Source organism: Dermochelys coriacea, chromosome 3, assembly GCF_009764565.3.
Source record: "Dermochelys coriacea isolate rDerCor1 chromosome 3, rDerCor1.pri.v4, whole genome shotgun sequence".
In the NCBI taxonomy this organism is placed as follows: Eukaryota; Metazoa; Chordata; order Testudines; family Dermochelyidae; genus Dermochelys; species Dermochelys coriacea.
The window spans coordinates 37784780-37806862 of NC_050070.1; the positions used below are offsets into that span (position 1 = coordinate 37784780).

The 22083-nt window shown below is 38.8% G+C and overlaps 1 protein-coding gene across 1 annotated transcript in view; it reads right to left on the reverse strand.

Moving 5' to 3' along the window:
* The window catches only part of SNTG2 (syntrophin gamma 2), a 254057-nt gene extending 237244 nt beyond the window's left edge, over positions 1 to 16813 (reverse strand). The window contains exons 1-2 of the mRNA XM_043510185.1: positions 16793 to 16813; positions 16108 to 16245 (exon numbers count right to left, since the gene is read on the reverse strand). Of these exons, the coding sequence (XP_043366120.1) occupies positions 16108 to 16245; positions 16793 to 16813 (159 nt within the window). The remainder of the gene's footprint in view (positions 1 to 16107; positions 16246 to 16792) is intronic.
* Between the last annotated feature and the right edge of the window lie 5270 nt (positions 16814 to 22083).

Here is a 22083-nt window from a genome sequence, read left to right on the forward strand (position 1 = left end):
TTTTCTTCTCATAAAAGATGAATAAATCCAAGGTTTATGGAGTCCTTTGGGAGTTTATGCCTTTTAATAAAAGAGTCCTCCACTGATACCTTGGCATTTTATGCATTGTGGCAATAATTCCCAGAGATTAGATTATTTCCACAGATTTTATAGTCAGTTCCCTGTTCTTTTGATGTTCTGCACAAGTATGTCCTTGTTCTGCTCCATTTAATCCCTTTACACTTATCCCTTGGCAATCTCATCTACTATCTTGGCTTCAGCTAGTACAATAACTTTCAAGTCAATCTTTCTGCTTTGACCTTTTCCCCTTCTGTGCAGCTCGGCATCTCTGTCTGTCTGACATGTCTTCCTAGATATCTAAACTCAGCATGATTAAAACTAAATTTATCCATTTCCCACTTTCTGCCACTTGCATCAACTCTTCCTTTGCCATCTGTCAGAACTCCATTCTCTCTCTTGGGATAGCACTTGAAACCAGTGCTGGGGGAAGCATACCCCACTCTGTCACAGAGGCAATGTATGTCTGAATCAAATTATTGACTCTATCTTGTTCAATGTGTGGAAATGTAGGAGTCTGATTGCACAAGCCTGAACCATGCCCAAAGACAACTCACTATATTGCATTCCAAACAGCCATCCTGTCCAGGACAGACTTGGACATCTCACTGAAGAACTAACACTAATGGCCATCAAAACTTCAATCAGGGACCAACTGCTTTGATTCTCTCTCAACTGCTGGTCCACTGCCATGAAACAATGAGTTTTCTGCACAGATGCCTTGCAGGGAGGTAGGGGCAAGCATAAGTGGTGGGTCTGCAGCATCTTAGTCTGGGTTTATGGGACAGAGATGTGGCCCTATTTAAAAGCATGGTCCTGCTCTGTGCAGAAAGGCCAGCTATCACCACACATAAGAAGGATTTGCAGGAGAAGTCTGCCTAGCCTGAAATGCTGACAAACCATGGACTTACAGAAGGAATGAGATAAGGCTAGGGGAGAGTGTGTCTTTGGACTTTTTTGTTTTGTTCAAAGATTTATAGCTCCTGAAAAAAGAAAAGGAGTACTTGTGGCATTTAGAGACTAACAAATTTATTTGAGTATAAGCTTTTGTGAGCTAATGCATCCGATGAAGTGAGCTGTAGCTCACGAAAGCTTAAGATCAGATAAATTTGTAAGTCTCTAAGATGCCACAAGTACTCCTTTTCTTTTTGCGAATACAGACTAACACAGCTGCTACTCTGAAACCTATAGCTCTTGAGTATTTTTAAAGTACAGTAACTATGGTTGAGAAATTCCTTTGCTAAATCTGTGTTCCTTGCTTCCCTGCCATGTTGTCAGAGAAGGAATTAATCTAGAAGCCCAAAAGTGCCCACAGGTCATGTGGAGTACATTTAAGGGAATGGGGTATGCTCAGAAAATCTCAGACACTGATATTGGGATCTAGAGTGGCTGGATGGGGGCATCCCATGTCCCAAGACATCTGACCGTGGAAGTGTGCTCTAGGGTAACAGTGCTGGAAACTGTGACTAGACTATACCTGGACCCAGTTAGTTTGGAAGCACAAGGGACTCCAGTAAGCAGTTCCACTTACAACAGATTGGTGACAATCTAGATGGATATTGGACCAGGTTGTAACAGTCCCTCTTCAGGGTAAGTGTAAGTATTATGTCCCTCTTCAGCCCACTGGATGAACTGTTTCGAGCCATTTCCACTTGTGTGATATACTCATGTACTCTCTCCTCTGAATCTCAAAGTAAAAAATGAGCCCTAAGCTATTTTATTTAGGGAAAAAACACATAAGTGAGTCTTTGCTGTGTTCCTGTTCTAGGCTGTAATCATTAAGCTTCAGAGACCTTGTGACAAAATCAAAGGTGATTCTGCGTGTAGAGAGAATCTATGCTGGTGTAATTACAACTGTTTTCTGGCTTCCTCAATATGTATGTGACATGGAATTAGATTCATACACTTAATTAAACTCCTTTAGATTCACAATATTGCCAACATGTACTTTATCTTACATCACCTTTAAATTTGGCCCACTGAGTCTGAGTGTAAGGGAATCTAAATTGGTAAAAACACACATGCTGGGGGATAACAGGAAGTAACAGGAAGGGGTAACACAGCCACACCATATGGTAAGGGAATCTAACTCTACACAGGTTTCAGAGTAGCAGCCGTGTTAGTCTGTATTCGCAAAAAGAAAAGGAGTACTTGTGGCACCTTAGAGACTAACAAATTTATTTGAGCATAAGCTTTCATGAGCTACAGCTCACTTCATCAGATGCATTTGGTGGAAAATACAGTGGGGAGATTTATATACATATATAAATATTTATATACATATATAAATCTCCCCACTGTATTTTCCACCAAATGCATCCGATGAAGTGAGCTGTAGCTCACGAAAGCTTCTGCTCAAATAAATTTATTAGTCTCTAAGGTTCCACAAGTACTCCTTTTCTTTTAACTCTAAACATAACCTCTTAAATTAGCTTGTTGTCTTATTATCTGCTTGCAAAGTTTTGTGTGGAAACCAATGGCACCATATAAATAATAAATGTCTTCATCTCAGAACAGTACCTTGGGAAATCAAATATAGGGGATGGAATTAGTACTAAACTTCAATAATCTTGTATTCCTTCTACTTATGGTACACCAAGTTTCAAGTCATTCCTAAAACTAGAATCTTTTATTAGTTATTTTCCAATAGACTTGAAATTCTCTTCTGTAATACCAGCTTCTATGAAATCTCACCTAGATGAGAAAGAATTTACAAAATTATCACCCCATCTTATCTAGCCTTCCTTGCAAAGGCTCTAGAAATGGTGGTGATGACTCAGATGCCGAAACAATTAAGTGAGAATGAAATATTTGATAAATTTCAGTCAAGATTTCAGCTTTTATACAGCATTGAGGCTTTCCTTCTGAGGATTTCTAGTATGGTTTATAGAACTGTAGGGTCAAATATCCATGCTTTAAGTTATTAGATTTATCTGTAGCTCTTGATACAGATCAGGTAGTAGGTCATTCTAGAAAGACAGGATAACGTTAAGTTAGCTTGACAGAAAAGTTTACTTCTGGAAAGGTCTTTTATATCTTCATATCTACCAATATGAAGTAATATAAATGCAGCTTAACTGACAGAGTCAGCAGCCAATAAAATTACTAAATGTTTAGCATTACCCACTTTCTCTCTACCAGCATTCAAGATGTATACTTTCTCTTCCCTAGGAAAGGTTTTCTATATTCCTACCTATTTCCATCATTGCCCCATCACCATAGTGTCAGCAGTCCACAGCATTGAGGAAAAACCTTTTAGTTACTAAGTACATTCTACGTGAAGCTTAATAATGAACAACACACATTAATGAACAAACAGACATTACCTATTTTCTATGTAAGACATTCCACACTGAGCGATATAAGATGGGGAAAAGATTTGTGTATGTGCCACACTTAAGTTGTATGATCAGTCCACCAGTATGGATTAATTATTTCCAAACAGCACTGTAAAATGATCTACAAGATAACTATTTTCTCCTCAGAAACCATCTCTACTACAATTCCTAAAAAGAAATAAGCCAATTGGCTTGGAGGAAGGGTGTACAGAATATATTTTATAGATATAGACATATATATGAACACATCTCTTTCCCCCTCATATATTTGTCTTCTTAAATTGTAAGCTCACAAGACAGGGACGTGTCTTCATATATGATTTGGGGAAGAATTATGCTGAGAGATGGCAGTTAATAGTAGTATTATTGTGATGAATATTTCCTTAGTCAGATATTACTGGATGGCAGTTAATGAGTATTTTATTATCTTTTTGTGTCATAGAAAGCAACCAGAAAGCAAGAGAGAGCCAGCAGAAATCCAGAGAAACTGTCTTGAGCATAGCTCTGAGTGGGAACATAGACATTGCTCCTTGGGGCAGAGGACTGGTTTGAAAGACTGGCTTGGAGACTGAGAGCAAGGAAACTGCCTCCAGTTAATTATTCCTCCTGTGTTCAGGGAAACAGGACTTTGTGCATTCTTTGTAACTAACCAGGATTGCACCAAAGAAATATCTGACTCATTTAATCAATGTTCCTCTTAACAGAAACAGTGCACAAGGCCCCCAGTATTGACTAATAACTTGGGCCAAGGAGCAACAGTGTAGTGCTGGTTTCTTATTCCCAGCTGCTTCTACAGATACACAAGCTCTTCATGAGAAAGAACAGCCTGGAGACCTGTAAAAAGAAGCTGGAAATAAAAAGGAAACTGCTTACCTCGATCTAGTATAGACTATATAGGAACAGGAAGAGAGGAAACAAGAGCCAACCTTAAGGACTGGAGATACCAATGAGACTGGCACTGTCAGTCACCATCTGAAGAAATATTAAAGGGAGAAGGGAGGGGAGTAAATAAAATAGAAAGAAAATGTTTGACGGGAAGGAGGAGGAGAAGTGGACCAAGCAGCAGCGGAACGTTATGCCAGAGGAAAACAGCACTATATAGATGAGAGGAGGAACAAAATAAGTTAGTTTGATTAACCTTTTTTTTAAAAGAAAGGACAAAACACTTATATAGTGATAAATACTGGCCTAATGATACATTTTGTGTCCATGATTGCTGTAGTTACTACAGAGAGATTATGAGAGCAAGACTGAGTTGGGAGCTGAACCATGAGACAACCTCTCTAGGTATATGTGGTCCTCCCTATGACCAAATTTAACTATTTATCTTGAGGTGATATTGTTTACATACATATGTAGCTACAGGCTGTGATAATTGCTCACTCCATACAATATAAATAGCAGCACTCTAAGATGTACCACATTTTGCAGATCATTCTACATTTCAGCTGAATTGGGCTGCCTATTCGACCAAGTCCTTGGCAAAGTTCCATTGATGGGGCAGAGAGACTCAAAAGTCAAATTCTCTGTGGATGAGGGGAAAATACACAGTTGGGAACCCATATGTTCTGTTCTCAGCTTTACTGTCTGTTCTTTATAAGAGAAAACACAGCAATGGCCAAAATGCTAAATGCCTTTTTTGTTTCAGTTTTCACCAGACAAATAACATTGTGAGCATCAGCATAAATGGGGAAGGATCTGAGGCTAAAAAAGGGAAAGAAAAAGTTAAGAGTTACTTAGACAAGTTAGATGTCTTCAAGTTGGCAGGTACTGATGGAATGCATCATAGACTACTTAAGGAATTGGCTGATGAGATCTCTGGGCCATCATTAGCAATTGTCCTTGAGAACTCATGGAGGACAGGGGACAGGAAAAGGACAAATATAGTGTCTTGCTATAAAAAGGAGAATAAGGACAACCCAGAGAATTATAGACCAGTCAGCTTAACTTTGGTACCCTGAAAGATAAAGGAGCAAATGATCAATAATTAATTTGTAAGCACCTAAAAGATAATAAGGAGATAAGTAACAGTAAATATGGATTTGTCAAAAACAAATCATGTCAAACCAACCTAATATCCTTCTTTGACAGGTTAACTAGCCTTATAGATGGAGGGAAGAAGTAGATATTATATATCTCAACTTTAGAAAGGCTTTTCATACTGTCTCACATGACCCTCTCATAAGCAAACTTCGGAAATATAGCCTAGATGAAACTACTATAAGGTGGGTGCATAACTGGTTGGAAAACTGTACTCAGAGAGTAATTATCAATAGTTCACAGTCAAGCTGGGAGGGCATATTGCGTGGGGTCCTTCAAGGATCTGTTCTAGGTCTGGTTCTAGTTAATATCTTCATAAATGATTTGGATAATGGCATAGAGAGTATGGAATTTGTGGACAATACCAGGCTGAGAGGGGTTGCAAGAACTTCTGAGAACAGGAATATCATTCCATATGATCTTGACAAACTGGAGAAATGTTCTGAAATAAATAAGGTGACATTCAATTAAGACAAATGCAAAGTACTGCACTGAGGAAGGAATAATCAATTTCACAAATGCAAAATGGGAAATGATTGTCTAGGAACAAGTACTGTAGAAAAGACTCTGCAGTTATAGTGGATTACAAACTAAATATAACAATGGGATACAGTTGGGAAAAAAGTGAACATAATTCTGGGATATATTAGCAAGTTGTTAGCAAAATACGAGACGTAATTCTTCCACTCTCCTCAACTAGAGACCTCAACTAGAGTGCTGTGTCCAGTTCTGGGCACCACATTTTGGGAAAGATGTGGACAAATTAGAGAAAGTCTAAAGAAGAGCAACAACAATTATTATTGTTCTAGATAACATGACCTACAAGGAAAGATTGATTAAAATGTTTGTTTAATCTGGAGAAGAGAAGACTAAGGAGGGACATAATAGTTTTCAAGTAAGTAAAAGTTGTAATAAAGAGGAGAGTGATAAATTGTGCGTCTGATCCACAGAGGACAAGACAAGAAGTAATGAGGTTAAATTGCACCAAGGGAGATTTAGGTTAGACATTAGGAAAAACTTACTAACTGTAAGGGTAGTTAAGCACTGGAACAAATTACCTAGGCAGGTTGTTGAATTTCTGTCATTAGATGTTTTTAAGAATCAGTTAGACAGGGATGGTCTAGATAAGCCTTAGTCCTGCCTCAGTACAGGGGACTGGATTAGATGACCTATTGAAGTACTTTCCAGTCCTTCATTTCTAAGATTTCTATGTACCCGTCATAGCCCATATTACTGAGCAAGAGCTCATAATATCCTACCTTAAGATGACAATGAAGTATTATTCCTCCATTTTATAGTTACATTAGATGAAAGATTGCACAAGATCATTTCAGGCAAAGCTGGGAATTCATAGATTCATAGATACTAAGGTCAGAAGGGACCAATCTGATCATCTAGTCCGACTTCCTGCACAGCGCAGGCCACAGAATCTCACCCACCCTCTCCTACGAAAAACCTCACCTATGTCTGAACTATTGAAGTCCTCAAATCATGGTTTAAAGACTTCAAGGAGCAGAGAAGCCTCCCTCAAGTCACCCATGCCCCATGCTACAGAGGAAGGTGAAAAACCTCCAGGGCCTCTCCAATCTGAATTGAATCAAATCTCTAATATTCAAGTCTTATTCACTCAGCCATACAGATCAGAATTAACTTGCCAGATCTATGGATTTGCTTATCTTGTCTATAAGCACTGCTCTAACCATTAGACAATACTCTTCCCCCACATCCAAGAACAGAACCCAAGAATACTGACCTTCAACAGTGGGCTAGTATCAAGCAAACTGTTTTGTAATCCACTGGAAAAAAAAAGATCAAGTACTTCAAGTAGCTGGTCCGTTTTGTTGATCAAGTGTTAGAGGTCTGTTCTGGGCATCTAAAGTTTCAAGGTTTGTACTGTGCTAATGATCCTTATTGCTACATATGAAAAAAATGTTTTTTCCAGCTCTCTTTTAAAAACTAGTTCACACAGTGAGAAATCAACCTAAAACATTTTTACAGTTAAAAACCATAATGATCTGTTAATCATGGCATGACACACACAAAACCCACAGGTGTACCCATTTTGGATCATTTGTATAGAAGAACACAAGAATGATCAGATCAAAGGTCCATCCAGTCCAGTATCCTGTCTTCCGACAGTGGCCAATGCCAGGCGCCCCAGAGGGTATGAACAGAATAGGTAATCATCAAGTGATCCATTCGCTGTCTCCCATTCCCAGCTTCTGGCTTGTAAATGTTTGGTTGCTTGTATTACACATTGGCATGTAAAAAGGTGATGAAACATGATACAGACTGCAGTCCATTGGCATCCTCTATATGCTGCAACCATAATTGGACTGATCTTTCTGTTGTATGCATATGTTCTTCCTGTAACCTTTAAAGAATTGTGCATCAAGCCTTGCAACAGAATCTAAATTATATCATTGCAATTTACCAGTCTTGACAGACTTTCACAGTTCTGTGTAGAACAGAAGATCTGTTTCAGTTTTATTAAGGATTTATGTCCCCCTGAATGGTTTACTGCCTAGCTACTTTAATGGTGTGCTGCTTCCCAATTATCTGGTAGATAATTGTGCTTGTTCTCCACTAGACTATTGACTATACCTGATGTGCAAAATTCTTCCTTTGGAGCTCAGTAGTGTCCATGTTATCTTCCTCCTCTACAAAAAGAAAAGGAAAACTTGTGGCACCTTAGAGACTAACAAATTTATTTGAGCATAAGCTTTCATGAGCTACAGCTCACTCTATGGCATTCATTAGTCTTTTCCTATAAGCTACTGAAAGCTTTCCTAGTTTGAACAACAAACTAAAGCCTAATCAGTCTGTTGTATTTCTTATTTATTCCATGGTCCAAACTTTATTTTTGTAAAATGATCTTAAAGTGCCAGCAATAGGGTGGTATTATGTGAAAAGGGTTTCCTACAGTATTATTTGATTGCTATTTCCTCAATATCTGGGTCAACTTTTCCAGGGCAGGGAAAACAAATATCAGAGGGTTAAATACTCTATTTTCCCTTTACAAACACTTATGTCTAAGTTTCAGAAGGCAGAATCTTCCTTTAATCATCTGTTTTATATTTTCATATCCATGAAGGAATCTTTATTTACTTATTCTTTTGAAATTCTTTGGAAAAGAAACACTTCACTAGAGACATCAGAAGAGTCTTGGAATAGGCAAAGAGGTATCTGGGTATTTTTCTGGATCCTTACTTGGGTTACTAGGCCATTCATTCTTGTCCCTCCTGTGTGTGCATACCCTCTAGAGCTTTGCTCAGGTACACTTGTCCCTCACTTATTGACAGTTGAGTGAGACACACCACACCTTCTGCTGGCTGTTGCTGTTTTTTTTAATCACCAGGGAAGTCAACTGATGAGTAAGACTAAGTCCTGCCTGTCTGTCTTGCCATTTGTCTCACAGCTACAGCACCTCACTTCTACCAGGTAATGTTAGGACAAGCCTCCCTCCTGAAACTGGGTAGCTGATCTCTTAGCCAGGAAGTGCATGTTCCCATCATGCTACCACCTTCCTAACCTTACTGCAGTTAGCCTTTCAGGGAGTGAACCCTCTTACAACTTCCAAGCCAAAAGCCTGTGTTTGATATCTCTTTGCCAGCCTTGCCAAGGTAAGTCAGAAACTGTTTTGCTGTGTGGGAGAGGCTGATTAGGGTGAAAAGAAACTGGAAAGATTACTTGTTTTGAAATGGATGGCAGGCAGAGAGAGCGAGAATTGTGAATGAGGGAGAAGTAAGAAGAGAGAGATTTGCTGGGGGAAAGATATATATGAGATGTGATGAGAAGGAGTGGGGAAGAGCAAGCAGTTTCTGGACAAGAAATTAGGGCTGAAGACAAGTGGATGGAGGGAGAGAAGAGAATGCATGGGGAAAAAAGAAAGGCCAAGCCATGCGTTGAGGGGATGAGACATGTAGATAGGGAGGAAAATGTGGAGTGAAGGAGTAGAAAGACATAGTAAATTAAGTTAAACTACTGACTAATCACACCTAAATAGTGTGTGGTACATAATGAGACGTGTCTATACACACGTCCCTTATACTTGAAAGAGCAATTGGGAATTTAGGAAAGATATTTACCTGCTCCTAGTGCAATTCATGTCCTTCTCTGGATAATACTAACCATTCAGCCAGCAATAATTTATCCCTGGCTGATAATGGTACTTCTGAAGAACAATTGTGGGCATTTTCAATATACCAGATTTCACCTCTATTTTCAAAATGTTTTCCTAGGAATCTACATGCTCACAAAGCCTTTAAGTCTTCCCCCTCTTCTCCACAACCCTCCACCACCACACATACACACACACATACTCCCTGAAACAATAAATTATTATTCTGTGGGCTGGTCAAAATATTCTAGATTTGCCAGTCTAGTCTGAGTCAGAAACAGAAATTCTTTAGAAAAAGGCATTAAATTTCAATTACACAGTCAAATATAAATGGGCTCAACAGATCTTCATCTTCAGTATAATGCCAGGGCCTGTGGAAGCAATGCAAAGCCACTTCATCTCATCGCTGTGGAAAATGGGCAAAGCCTAACAAGGCTACTGCATTCTGAGTACATGTGGCTTAAGAAATGAGTCCAAGAACTATGTCTGCCTTCCCTGAATGTGGGAACAATGAATAGGAAGTTAAGAGAAGTAGCTGAGATACTGAGGAGAGTGCTCATACCTGTATACATGAGACAAAATGGAAGGTATCAAAATCCATGAACATTGGGGAGGATTAAAAGATGATGTATCACAGCTTAGTAGTAAACAGAAATGGAGTAGGAATAATTGTAGCAGAAACTTTACAAAATAAAGTAGTGGACATCCAAAGGAAGAGTGATTGGCTGACAAAAGGTTGGAGCAGTACTTAGCAGAGATCAACTATTTAATGTTATATATGGATATGTGCTGCATGAGAATGCTCAGGTGGACACTGGGTAAGACAAGAGCTAACAGGCTATGCAATGATATGCTATAAGACATGATGCAGATGCACCTGTCCTGAAAATGTTGAGGAAGTATTGACCGAAATGGTACGTCATATAAGACGATGAGACAAAATATGTTGATCAGATAGTCAAGATGCGGTAGTCATGGGACTAAGACCATGAGAAAAACCCCCAAAAAGGTGGTTCAGGACTCCAGAGGACATGAAGAAGGTTGGTCTCATCTGGGAAGACAAATTTGACAGGAACACTTGTAGACGAAGAACAGGAGCTGTCAAGCCCCAATTAACAGCACAAGGCAAAGATGAAGTAGCCATAGATAAATGGTCAAATTGTATTTATTTCTATATTGTCCCCAGGTCTGCTAAGTGCCTTACAGATATATAATAGCCACATTAGCTGTAATAAGACCCTATAATCTAAATGTAGAGGGAACTGTTCCTTTACCTATAAAGCCCACCACTTTGAATTCCCATGAGGCTCATTCTTCTACTTCATATTGTACTACACCCAGGTGAAGCCATTGCAGGAGTTAGTAAGACAACATGGGCTGAAATGCCATCAATATGCAGATGACATATTCTATATCTCCTCTACATCAAACACAAATAGCACCATCTCCCAGCTTTCTCAAGCCTAACTGCAGCACCTAGATGAACGTCAGGTGGAGGGTTGTAAGAGAGGGAAGAACTTTGAAAAAACCTGCTCTCAATAGTGGGGTATGCCATAGAAAGGGCATCTGCCCTTCGATTGTTAATAAGTTCACAGCCTGGGATCTTTTGGACTATTGGATACCCACTTTCCATCTGCAACTGGCCAGAACACTATGCTTATTGGACACAGACATGGGCACAGTGATCCACACATTCATGATCTCTATGTTGACTGCTAAGTTGCAACTCATCATGCCCAAGAAAGAAGCCAATTGCCCAACTGAAAATTGCCCAACAATACAAATCACAACAGCCCACCTGCTCATCAACACAAGTGCTGTGAACAAATCAAACAGTGAGACCCATTGGATAAATTCCAGTTCAAGGTCTCTGTCCTTTCATTCAGAACACTCCACAGGCCTAGCCTAATTATAAGAGAGTGTCTTTCCACGTCTGATCTCTCAAAAAGATATGTTTAATGATTCAGATCAGTAGCATTTGGATGAACCTTGTAAGGGACCTTTCTTCCATCCACAATTCTTTGTTGTGTTGCCCATGCACACAGTATCATTCATGTTATGACCTAGATGGGTTTGTGGCATTTAAAATTCTATTCTCCCTATATACTTTAGCAGATCAATAAACTTTAATGAGAAAAGCTGATTAAAACTGTAGTATCCCACAGTTGAGAGTGCATTAACAATGTTTGCAGGGCAAAAGTAGTTTCCTTAGGCTCTTTCTTCCCTTAGAACCTTATAGAAGTTGTAGAAAAAATGACATTTAAAAGAATAAACAATTAAGTACAATGTGTGATGGAATTTTGTTTCTTTTTCCTGGAGTATAAATTATCAGTATAATAGGAACTGAAAAACACAGATAACTTGAAAGCAGGCAGAAAAAGCAAAGTAAAATTCTTGCCATTCTTATAGGCAACTGTAATCGTCTGTATATGTTGCTAGCAAGTGATAAACTCAGAAAATAGATGTTTAAATTTCAATATGTTGGTAAGGAAATAAATATTATTGTGCCAGTAGCATGCATATACATACACAATTTAAAAAATAGTAAAAAATTGGAACCTTAAAGATGCTGTCATAACAGACCTAATCAACCACAATCTTACAGTTGTCACCTTTGTCCTTCCTCTTCTTCCACCTTATCCTCAATATAGTATAGTTTTTACTCATAATGAATCTATATTTTTTCTACATACTCACGTGGACCTTCACCACAATGTCTCCCCAGTACTGAAAAACAGAAATAAACTCTTTTTTCCTGCCCTGTCAGCATGTGGTTGGAGAGGGGGAGCTTGATTACAGTTGATTTGTTTGTACTTGTTTAAGATTGTGTGCAATTGAGTGAGTGAAAAAGTTATGAAGTGAAAAAGTCTGTTGATCTGCAAAACATCAGCAAAATGGAGGGATGGTGGAATGGGCAATGAAATATAATACAAACAGGATATTGACAACTCTGTTCATTTATTTACTAAAGGTACCCATCATATCATGCTAGGCCCCCCAAAATATACAAATGTTAAAATATTTAAAATATAAGGTCAAATTAACATAATATTAGCAGAAATGACATGAAAAAGAATTTCACCCATCAAAGAAAGGCCCAGATTCAACTGCAACTAATTCCTCATAGAAAACGCACGTAAACACATAGATGTTGCAATGTGTCCAGAAGCTTTAAAATAACAATGGCTCTGTTAGACCAAGTAGAAAGTGAGTTGAGGGACATCCACTGAAAATTCCTTGCATGGAATCACCTCATATTTCAATCTTGTCATTGTCAGCTGAGCTTCCCAGTTTATCGCAGCTGCCTGAAAGCAGTATGAAGACATATGTGTTCTCTAAGATATCCAGAGTTCAAACCACGAAGAGATTTACAAGGTAAAATCAGATTGCCCCTAAATTGCCCTCACCTTTCTCCCTAACAGTATCACCACAACATAACTGCTGCCAAGATAGGAGAAGCCTTTTCCTTTCTCATGCACACAAAGTGCCTTTCACACCTACAGGTTTACCTATGATTTAACTAGGGCAATCTGTGGGAATTTCAACTTCTTCAACACAAAGTTGCCCACTTTACATCTGTGCTCCACCTTTTATAGTGACCATCTGTCCACTTCCAGATCAGTTTCAAAGTCCTGGTTCTTATCTTTAAGTCCCAAATATTATCAAAGCCTGTCTCTCTCTGTGTGTACCCTACAATGGCAGCTCTGAAGAAAGATGGCACTGAAGCTGAAGGTCCTCTGGATGAAATTATGGGGTCTGCAGGCAGAGAAATCTGAGTGGAGGACCCTCTGAATGTGGTATTAAATTCCACCAGAAATCCAGATGAGCCCAAATCTAAAAACTTTTAGACAGTGATGCAAGACCCAACTTTTTGCACAGGTTTTTATCCCAGTAATCAATCATGATAATGACTGACCATATTTCCTTCTAGAAGGTAATCACGATTGGCTAGCTCAGTCAAGAAATAGCCTGAAATGAGGAATTTGAATAGAACTTAATTTAATTTAACTTAATTTAATTTAATACCCTTTGTGATAGAAGTAAGGCTTCCTAATTTATGTAGAAGATACTATTGATACTGGCATATTAAAAATGCTTAGGTAGACAAGATACCATGCATTTGCAACTAGATGTCATATTTTATTGTGACCACAAATTTCATATAACTAATTAGTGCTAGGTGCCTTATCAATAGGTACTGTGGCATTTTGCAGTTTGAACTGAAGCATTTCATGCTACTTGGTGAAATGAAAGCTGACCATTTTGGCAGAGGCATGTCTCAACAAACCAATTGCAATGTGATGTGCTTTTCACTTCAGTGAGTGGTATCCGATATGTCACCTTGCACATTTTTATAAACAAGTCACATTCACATACAATATTCTGGAACAATTACAAAAGAGAAAACATTTCTAACTACTATTAGCAATTTATATTGGATTATTCTTGGACGGCATTACATAAATATTACCTGTCCAAAACTTTGTTACGGGTGGAGTTAAAGAAACCTCAGGTGAGTCTGACAGATGTTAACACGATCTTCAATAAGCATAACTGTAAGGTTAAATTCATCACAAACCCCACCTAAGATAAAAGTGTTATGTGAACCTGCCCAGGAGTTTTAGGATGGATGTAGGGGCTTTTGCTGAGCACTGTTTTGAGTAAAATGTGTGTGTAAAGGGAAAGAGAGGGAGAACAGAACAGAAACAGAGAATGGGGTGGGAGCAAAAAAGGCAAGAAAGCCATGCAGCAGCCATGTAGTGAGCTTGGTGTACAGCTCTGGAAAAAGGCTAGAGTTTTGGGGGTCTGGTATTGGCTAAAGATGCTTGGCACTGTAAGCTAAGAAACTATTGTTTTGTTTCTGGTTCCGCCTCAGTTTGGAGAAGCAGGAACTTGTACATTCCTTGTGAACAAATAAGACTGCATGAATGAAAATACCAGGCTCCATTGTCAATTTATACCCCAACTGGAACATTCTGAGTGCCCTGAACTTCAACTAGCCATTCAAGTGGAAAAGAGACAAGAATGTGTGTGTGTGTTGTTGTTGGAGTATAATCTATTTCCTGCTTTAGAGACTCTACAAGGAATCATAACCTCACATAATGTCCCCAAGTCAAGATTTTATGTTTAGCTGAAAAGATGTATAATACCAGAGGTAGACTGAGGCCTGGTCTACAAAAGAAAATTAGGTTGGTTTAACTACTTAGGTCAGGGATGTGAAAAATCGACACCCCTGAGCAGTGTTGCTAAGTTGAGCTAAGTCCCTATGTAGACAGTGCTACCACCTCTCGGGGAGGTGAATAATGCCTGTGGGAGATTCCCTCCAATTAGCATAGCTAGTGTCAACACTGAAGTATTGAAGCAGCGCCACTGTACCATTTTAAATGAAGACAAGCCCTGAGAGTTCTCTATTGACTAAATCTCTGAGGAGGGTGTCAAGCATGATTTATTCCAGGAACCCTAATACAGTACAAGAAACTTCTTGTGCTCATTAAATGTGGTAAAAATACACTTGTTTCCAGAGGAACACAACATAACTACTCTTCCTTGCAAATCTACCACTTTGGGAAACTTCTCCACATTCCACTATATACCTTACCTTGCTAACTTCTTCCTTATACAGCACATGTGCATAGCCATCCCATTATGCATAAAGAAAATGTTACCTGGTGATACAGAAGAGGACTTCTGCATGGCCAGAGTGCATGACAGAGCTAAAAGTTCTAAGAGAGTTAGCACTCAGACTGCATTTGGAAAAGAAAGTGTAGCATATGTGCAAGCACACATTTTTAGGTTCCAGGTGTGCCTGGAAAAGTTTAATGTAAAGGAAGTGACTTTCATATGCTGTCCCAGCCTGTCCTGCTCTTGAACAAATAAAGGAGAGATTCTGGGGAAATGAGTGATGTAGTCTACTCTCTTTTCAAAGTGCTCTCAGTGGGAACAGAACACTTTATTCAGTTAATTACCTAACTAACCATCTCTCTGGTGGTAAAATGCTGCATTCCCAGTATTTATATGCCAGTCCTTATTCGCCTTGCAATGTTACACTTGGGGCATGTCTACCCTTACCTCTGGAGCGATCGATCCAGCATGGGTTGATTTATCGCGTTTAGTGAAGACATGATAATTGACTGCTGAGCGCTCTCCATTGACTTCGGTACTCCACCGGAGCGAGAAGTGCAACTGGAGTCAATGGGGGAGCGTCAGCAGTTGACCTACCGTAGTGAAGACACAGTGGTAAGTAGATCTAAGTACGTCGAATTCAGCTATGTTAGTCATGTAGCTGAAGTTGCGTAACTTAGATTGATTCTCTCCCTCCCCCCAAATGTAGATCAGGCCTTACTAGAGTAATGGAGTTGGAAAGGAACCTATGGCGGAATAAAATATTTTTTACACACACACACAGACACACACACAAACATAAATATTGTTTCATTCTGTACATATGTCTTATTTGATAGAATAACCCACATTCTGATAACCTCAAATTTTGATTATTTGGGAGCATACACACATATATAGTTGGAAGCACATAGATATAGAAGTACTTACATTTGTATTGTGATCACTTCCACTAACGCAGATGACATCTTGTTTTTGAATTGTTAGTACCTCTTTTGTAAGCTTCAGTTGGATGTCATAGGTATTTTCAGACCCTTCATCATATAATAATGCAATACCTGTTTTAGTCTGTGAAAACAAAGTACAAAAAATACAAAGAAAACAGTTTAAGTACAGGAGCAATTTATGTTGATAATAATAAAAGGTCTTTTAATTTCAATAGCTTTTGCACAAAAATATACATTGATTAAAACAATAAGTGGAAGATCAGCTTGCTTTCTGTGGTTTTAAATTGATTCAAATGCTCACTTAAGGGCCTGATCTTCATTCACACAAAGGCCTATTTACACTTATCTGGCAGCGTAAATGAGCCTTAAAGTGGGTGTAAGTGTAATTCATTCCCACTTTAATATCTCTTTCCACTGCCAGGAGAAGTGGGTTCAGTGGAGTGTTCTGTTTTGGAAGGATATTTTGTTTGGTTGCTTGCTTTAAATATACATGCTGCAATGTGTTTTCATTAGAGAAGGCCAGGTTTAAAGAAATGCACATTGCACTTGGAGTGGATAGTGGTGAGGTTTGTGATGGTCTTTCATTCCAGGTTTGTGATGGGGAGTTCATTCCAGAATCTCAGACTGATCCTCAAGAAAGTTTGATCTCCGGCACAGACGAGCTTTACCTTTGCTGTCCAGAGTTCCATTGTGCCAGAGGATTAACATTTTACATCCCAAATGTATATATACTCAAACACACACATTATATATTTCAATTTGTGAAAGTCAAACTAGATGTCTACTTCTGAAGTTACATAACATTTAAATCTTTTGTATCACAGTGAATGGAAGTACACTGTCATCAGAATATTAAATGGTAAGCTACACTGAATAATTGAGAGATGCTGGTTTAACTACTAAAAGCCATCAAAATATATGTGGAGTCAAAATAAAAAAGAACGTTTCTAAGTTTTCTGTATATGATTGTGTGCAGAATACATTACATAAGATAAAAAGCAATGTGAAATAAGGCCACCTGAAATGTCTAAATACATTAATAACAGAAAAATTAACATTTTCACATTTTGGTCCTCCCATTTGTCTGAGAGATTTGGTTTAATAATGTTTGCAGAATTAGGACCAAAATATCTAGCTGGTAATGTCAGTGGATTAGAACATTTTCAGAAGATAATGAGCTTTAGACAAATGATCTATTTGCATTCTATATAGCAGAGAAAAACCAAAATATCTATTTTCAAAGCAGAAATTAGTGATTGTGTGATTGTATTTGAGTTACAGCATTTATCAGTCTAGAAATTTCTAATTTGCCCTTCCCAGTGGTATCAAAATGCTGTTTTTGTTTTTATTCCTACTATACCAAACAGTTGATGTATACATATTCACACTGTCTGACAGATACTGGTGCAGTAGAATGTCTGTACCATTCAGAAGAGAAAACATTTTCAAGTACACCATAAGTCATATTTTCCCTGATTTACATGTCTTTTTAAGTCCATGATTTGGTATTTTGATTTTTTTTCTTTGAGTGATTTAGGTGCTAGCACATTTAAGGATCCCATCACAACTGTGGAAAATGAGATTAATTAATTAGTGCTCTATGACTTTACAGGAGCAGATTGTAACATCATATTGGAGGTTCGTAGATTTTAAAGCCAAATGAGAGCAACTACAATCATGTAGTCTGACCTCTTGCACAAAACAGACCATAGCATTTCATTTAATGATTCCTGTAGTGGCGGAAATTATTGTGCCCTGCTATGTAATGAACAATATCAAACCCATAATTGTGGTCCAATTTGATCTTTCCTTTAAAAGAGAGTGTTAAATTTCACGTTTTTTTAATCTGATTTTTGTGTTTTATATTATATTAAAAAGAAATAAGCCCTTGGCATTCAATGCACATTCCTCAAAAGTTTTATAACAAACTGAAGGCACATCAAATTTGGGACTTAAATTCTTTGATAATATTTTAATTTCCGTACCATTAAGGAGAATGCTCTTTGATGGTGGTTGGTGAAGGATTAGGCTTGGCCTACACTAGAAAATTAAGTCAGTTTAACTACACCTGAGTGGTGTAGTTAAGATAACCTAAGTCCCTGTATAGACAGTGGTAGGTCAACAGAAGAATTGTTCCACCAACCTAGCCACCACCTCTCAGGGAGATGGATTACCTACGCCAATGGGAGAACTCTTTCCATCAGCATAGGTAGTGTCTACACTGAAGTACTACAACGGCACATCTGCAGCAGCACAGCTGTAGTGTTTACATTGTAGACAAGCCCTCGGTGTCCATTAGAGAGATCTGAAAGAAGCGCAATGCTGTCTGAGAAGGATGGAATGGTTCTTTCACTTCCTAACATTCCAAAGTTTTCAGTACCTTGATATTATTGATACTGAGCAGATAATTTACTTTTTTTTTTTTGGTAAGTGACTGTACAGGCATTACTGGTAAATAAAACTGATGCCCTATGCAATAGCAGATATTTTAAATGTGAAGAACACCTTTGTAAAATCACCTTAACTCAAATTCTATTGTATTCATACAATATCCCATTTTCGTTACATTTGACCCTGATTGCCCATCATTGCACAGAGACACCATGAGAGAACAGAACTCTGCAGAATACCCTACATAACCTCAAGGCAGCACACAATGGTGGCTAGTAATTGCTACGTGTGTTTTATGGTAATCCAGTAAAAATAAACCTAACTTCTATTTGTAATAGCTTATTTAGTAATGAATGGAATGTGTGGAGTAACTGACCGAATTCCTTAGCATTTTCCATCACACCGTTTCAATTGAAACTCAGAATGGAGCTCCTCTCTTCCTATTAGGACCCAATACTCACCTCACATTCCATCCAGCTTTTGATGTGATCTAAGGTGACATGCAACAATATTTTATTTGTTTTCCAAATCAATAAGATTAATGTAGATTTATTTCAGCCCTTCAAGTTTGCCTTTTTAGACCATTATAAATGGTTGTGTATCAGAGATCAGGCATTCACCTGTTCATTCAGTGTGTTAATAGATGCTGTAAAGTAATTCTATATGCACCAGTCAGAATCTTGTTAGGACAAAGTGCCTTTTCGAACTAGCTCACTTTAATAGGGACTTAGTCTTTGCATGTATGGGTGTATACTCCATGATAGCTATCCTAATGTTCATTGCATTTTTAGTGTAAAATGAGTCTCTATTCAGAGTAGTACAGCCACTCCAGCAGCTGGGTCCAGAAAGGTCTAAGGCTCCTAGGCTATGAAGGAGAGGCTTCAGAGGGAGATGTATCTCCTCAACAATGATAACAATGATGCATTAAAAGAACAGGAGTGCTTGTGGCACCTTAGAGACTAACAAATTTATTAGAGCGTAAGCTTTCGTGAGCTTATGCTAAACTTTCAAGCTAAGCAGTTTGAAATAATATGCAAATTAGATACCATTGACGTGGGTTTGAACAGAGACTGGGAGTGGCTGGATCATTACACATATTGAATTTATTTCCTTAAATAGCCTCACACCTTCTTGTCAACTGTCTAAATGGGCCATCTTGATTATCACTACAAAAGTTTTTTTTTTCTTCTCCTGCTGATAATAGCTCATCTTAACTAATTAGCCTCTCACAGTTTGTATGGTAACTTCTAATTTATCTGTGTGTGTGTATATATATATATATATCTTACTATATGTTCCATTCTATGCATCCAATTAAGTGAGCTGTAGCTCACGAAAGTTTATGCTCTAATAAATTTGCTAGTCTCTAAGGTGCCACAAGTACTCCTGTTCTTTTTGCGGATATAGACTAACATGGCTACTACTCTGAAATGATGCATTAAGCACCATGGGATAGATTTTTCAAAAGTACTTAGGTGTCTAAAGATACAGCTAGATGTTTAATGGGATTTCAAAATACCTCAATGTCTGACTTCCATTGAAACCAAGTAAGTGCCTATGCACTTTTGAAAACCCCACCAGCTGCCTATGTAACCCACCACCTCCTGGGTGTTGTGCTCTGTCCTCTCTCATGTCACCAAGAGCACTTAGAGATTAATGAGTCTGCTCTATAGCCTTAACTAAGGGCCATGTGTATTTTAGCTCATGCAGTAGAGGCTCATGCATTAAGCTCCAGAGGTCCCAGGTTCAATCCCAATGACAATAGGGGTCTGTCGGCATTACAAGTGGGGTCTCATCTGGGATTTCAACTGGGAAGTCTCCAAAGCTCTGGAAGCACTTCCTCAGCTATTGGAAGTATGTAAACTACACACCTCCTGGGTGTGGTACACTGTCCCCTCTAGTGCCACCAAGATCACTTAGAGATTAATGAGTCTGTTCTGCAGCTTCAGCTAAGGGCCATATGGCTTTTAGCTCATTCACTAAGCTCCCAAGGTCCCAGATTCGATTCCGCCCGACAATGACCAGGGCCTGTCAATGTTATGCCTAGTTGCCTCTTTAGGTACTTTTGAACATCTGACTGGGTGACTGCTTATGATCCTACTGAGTAAACAGGTGGAGTTCCTACCCTGCTTCATCTAAGGTATGGTCCAAAATTACCCCCTCCTGGAGTTTTTCCTTTTGACCCAAATGGTGTGTTAAAATTTGGGGCCCTGCGGATTATTTCCATTAGGAGGACAAATTGATGATAGAGTCAGGTGTTTCTTTGGTGCAATCCTGTTTAGTTACAAAGAACATACAAAGCCATTTTCCTGAATACAGGAGGAACCAAACAACAGGAGACAGTTTCTTTGTTCATAGCTCTAATCCACTTTCAGCCAGCACTAAGGCCTTGTCTACATTACAGAGTTAGGTTAACTTAAGGCAGCTTATGTCGAACTAACTCTGTAAGTGTCTACACTAAAATGTAGCTCTCATCAATGTAACTTGCCCACTAATAACACTTAATAACATCACCTCTGCAAAAAGTGTAGCGGTTAGGTCAATGTAGTTAGGTTGATGCAGTATCAGTGTAGACACTGTGTTGCTTACATTGACAGTTGCTGCCTTTCAGAAGCTGTCCCACAATGCCCCATGCTGACATAAGAATATAAGAACGGCTATACTAGGTCAGACCAAAGGATTTTTTTTTTGGACCAACTTCTGTTGGTGAGAGAGACAAGCTGCTGTGCCACACAGAGCTCTTCTTCAGGTCTGGGAAAACATCACAGCAAAATGCAAGATGGAACATATTGTTTAGCATAAGTAGTTAGCATGTATTCTAAGGTTTCAGAGTAGCAGCCGTGTTAGTCTGTATTCGCAAAAAGAAAAGGAGTCTTCATCGGATGAAGTGAGCTGTAGCTCATGAAAGCTTATGCTCAAATAAATTTGTTAGTCTCTAAGGTGCCACAAGTACTCCTTTTCCTTTTCATGTATTCTAAAAGGACTATTCAAGGTAGATTGGCCTGTTAACATCTCTGCAGTCATAGGACAAAGATGGGGGGGTGCAGCGCTAGGCTAATGGGTTACAGATTGCTGTAATAAACCATAAATCCAGTGTCTCTGTTCAGTCCATGATTTTTAGTGTCTAGTGGACTAATGAATTTAAGCTCCCAGGCTCATCTTTTGAAAGTGTTGTGCAGGTTTCTATGGAGGATGAAGACTGATAGGTCAGATATAGAATGATCACTTTCTGAAAAGCATTCAGCCACAGGTGATACATTGTTTTTGTCTTTTATCATTTTCCTGTGAGTCCATTCAAGAGTGTAGTGATTGTCCGATTTCACCCACACACAGTTATCAGGACTTTTAGTGCACTGGATGAGGTACACCACGTGTTGTAATAGATACATGTAGGATCCATGGATCATGAAAGGTGTGTTGAGCAGTGGAGATATGTCTGCAGGTTTTGCATCTGTTGCTCTGGCAAGGTCTGGTGCCGAATTGGTATGTCCTGCTCAGTGGGGAGCTTCTTGTAATGATGAGCTTGGAGAAGTTTGGGGGTTGATGACCAGAAGTGGAAGTTCAGGAA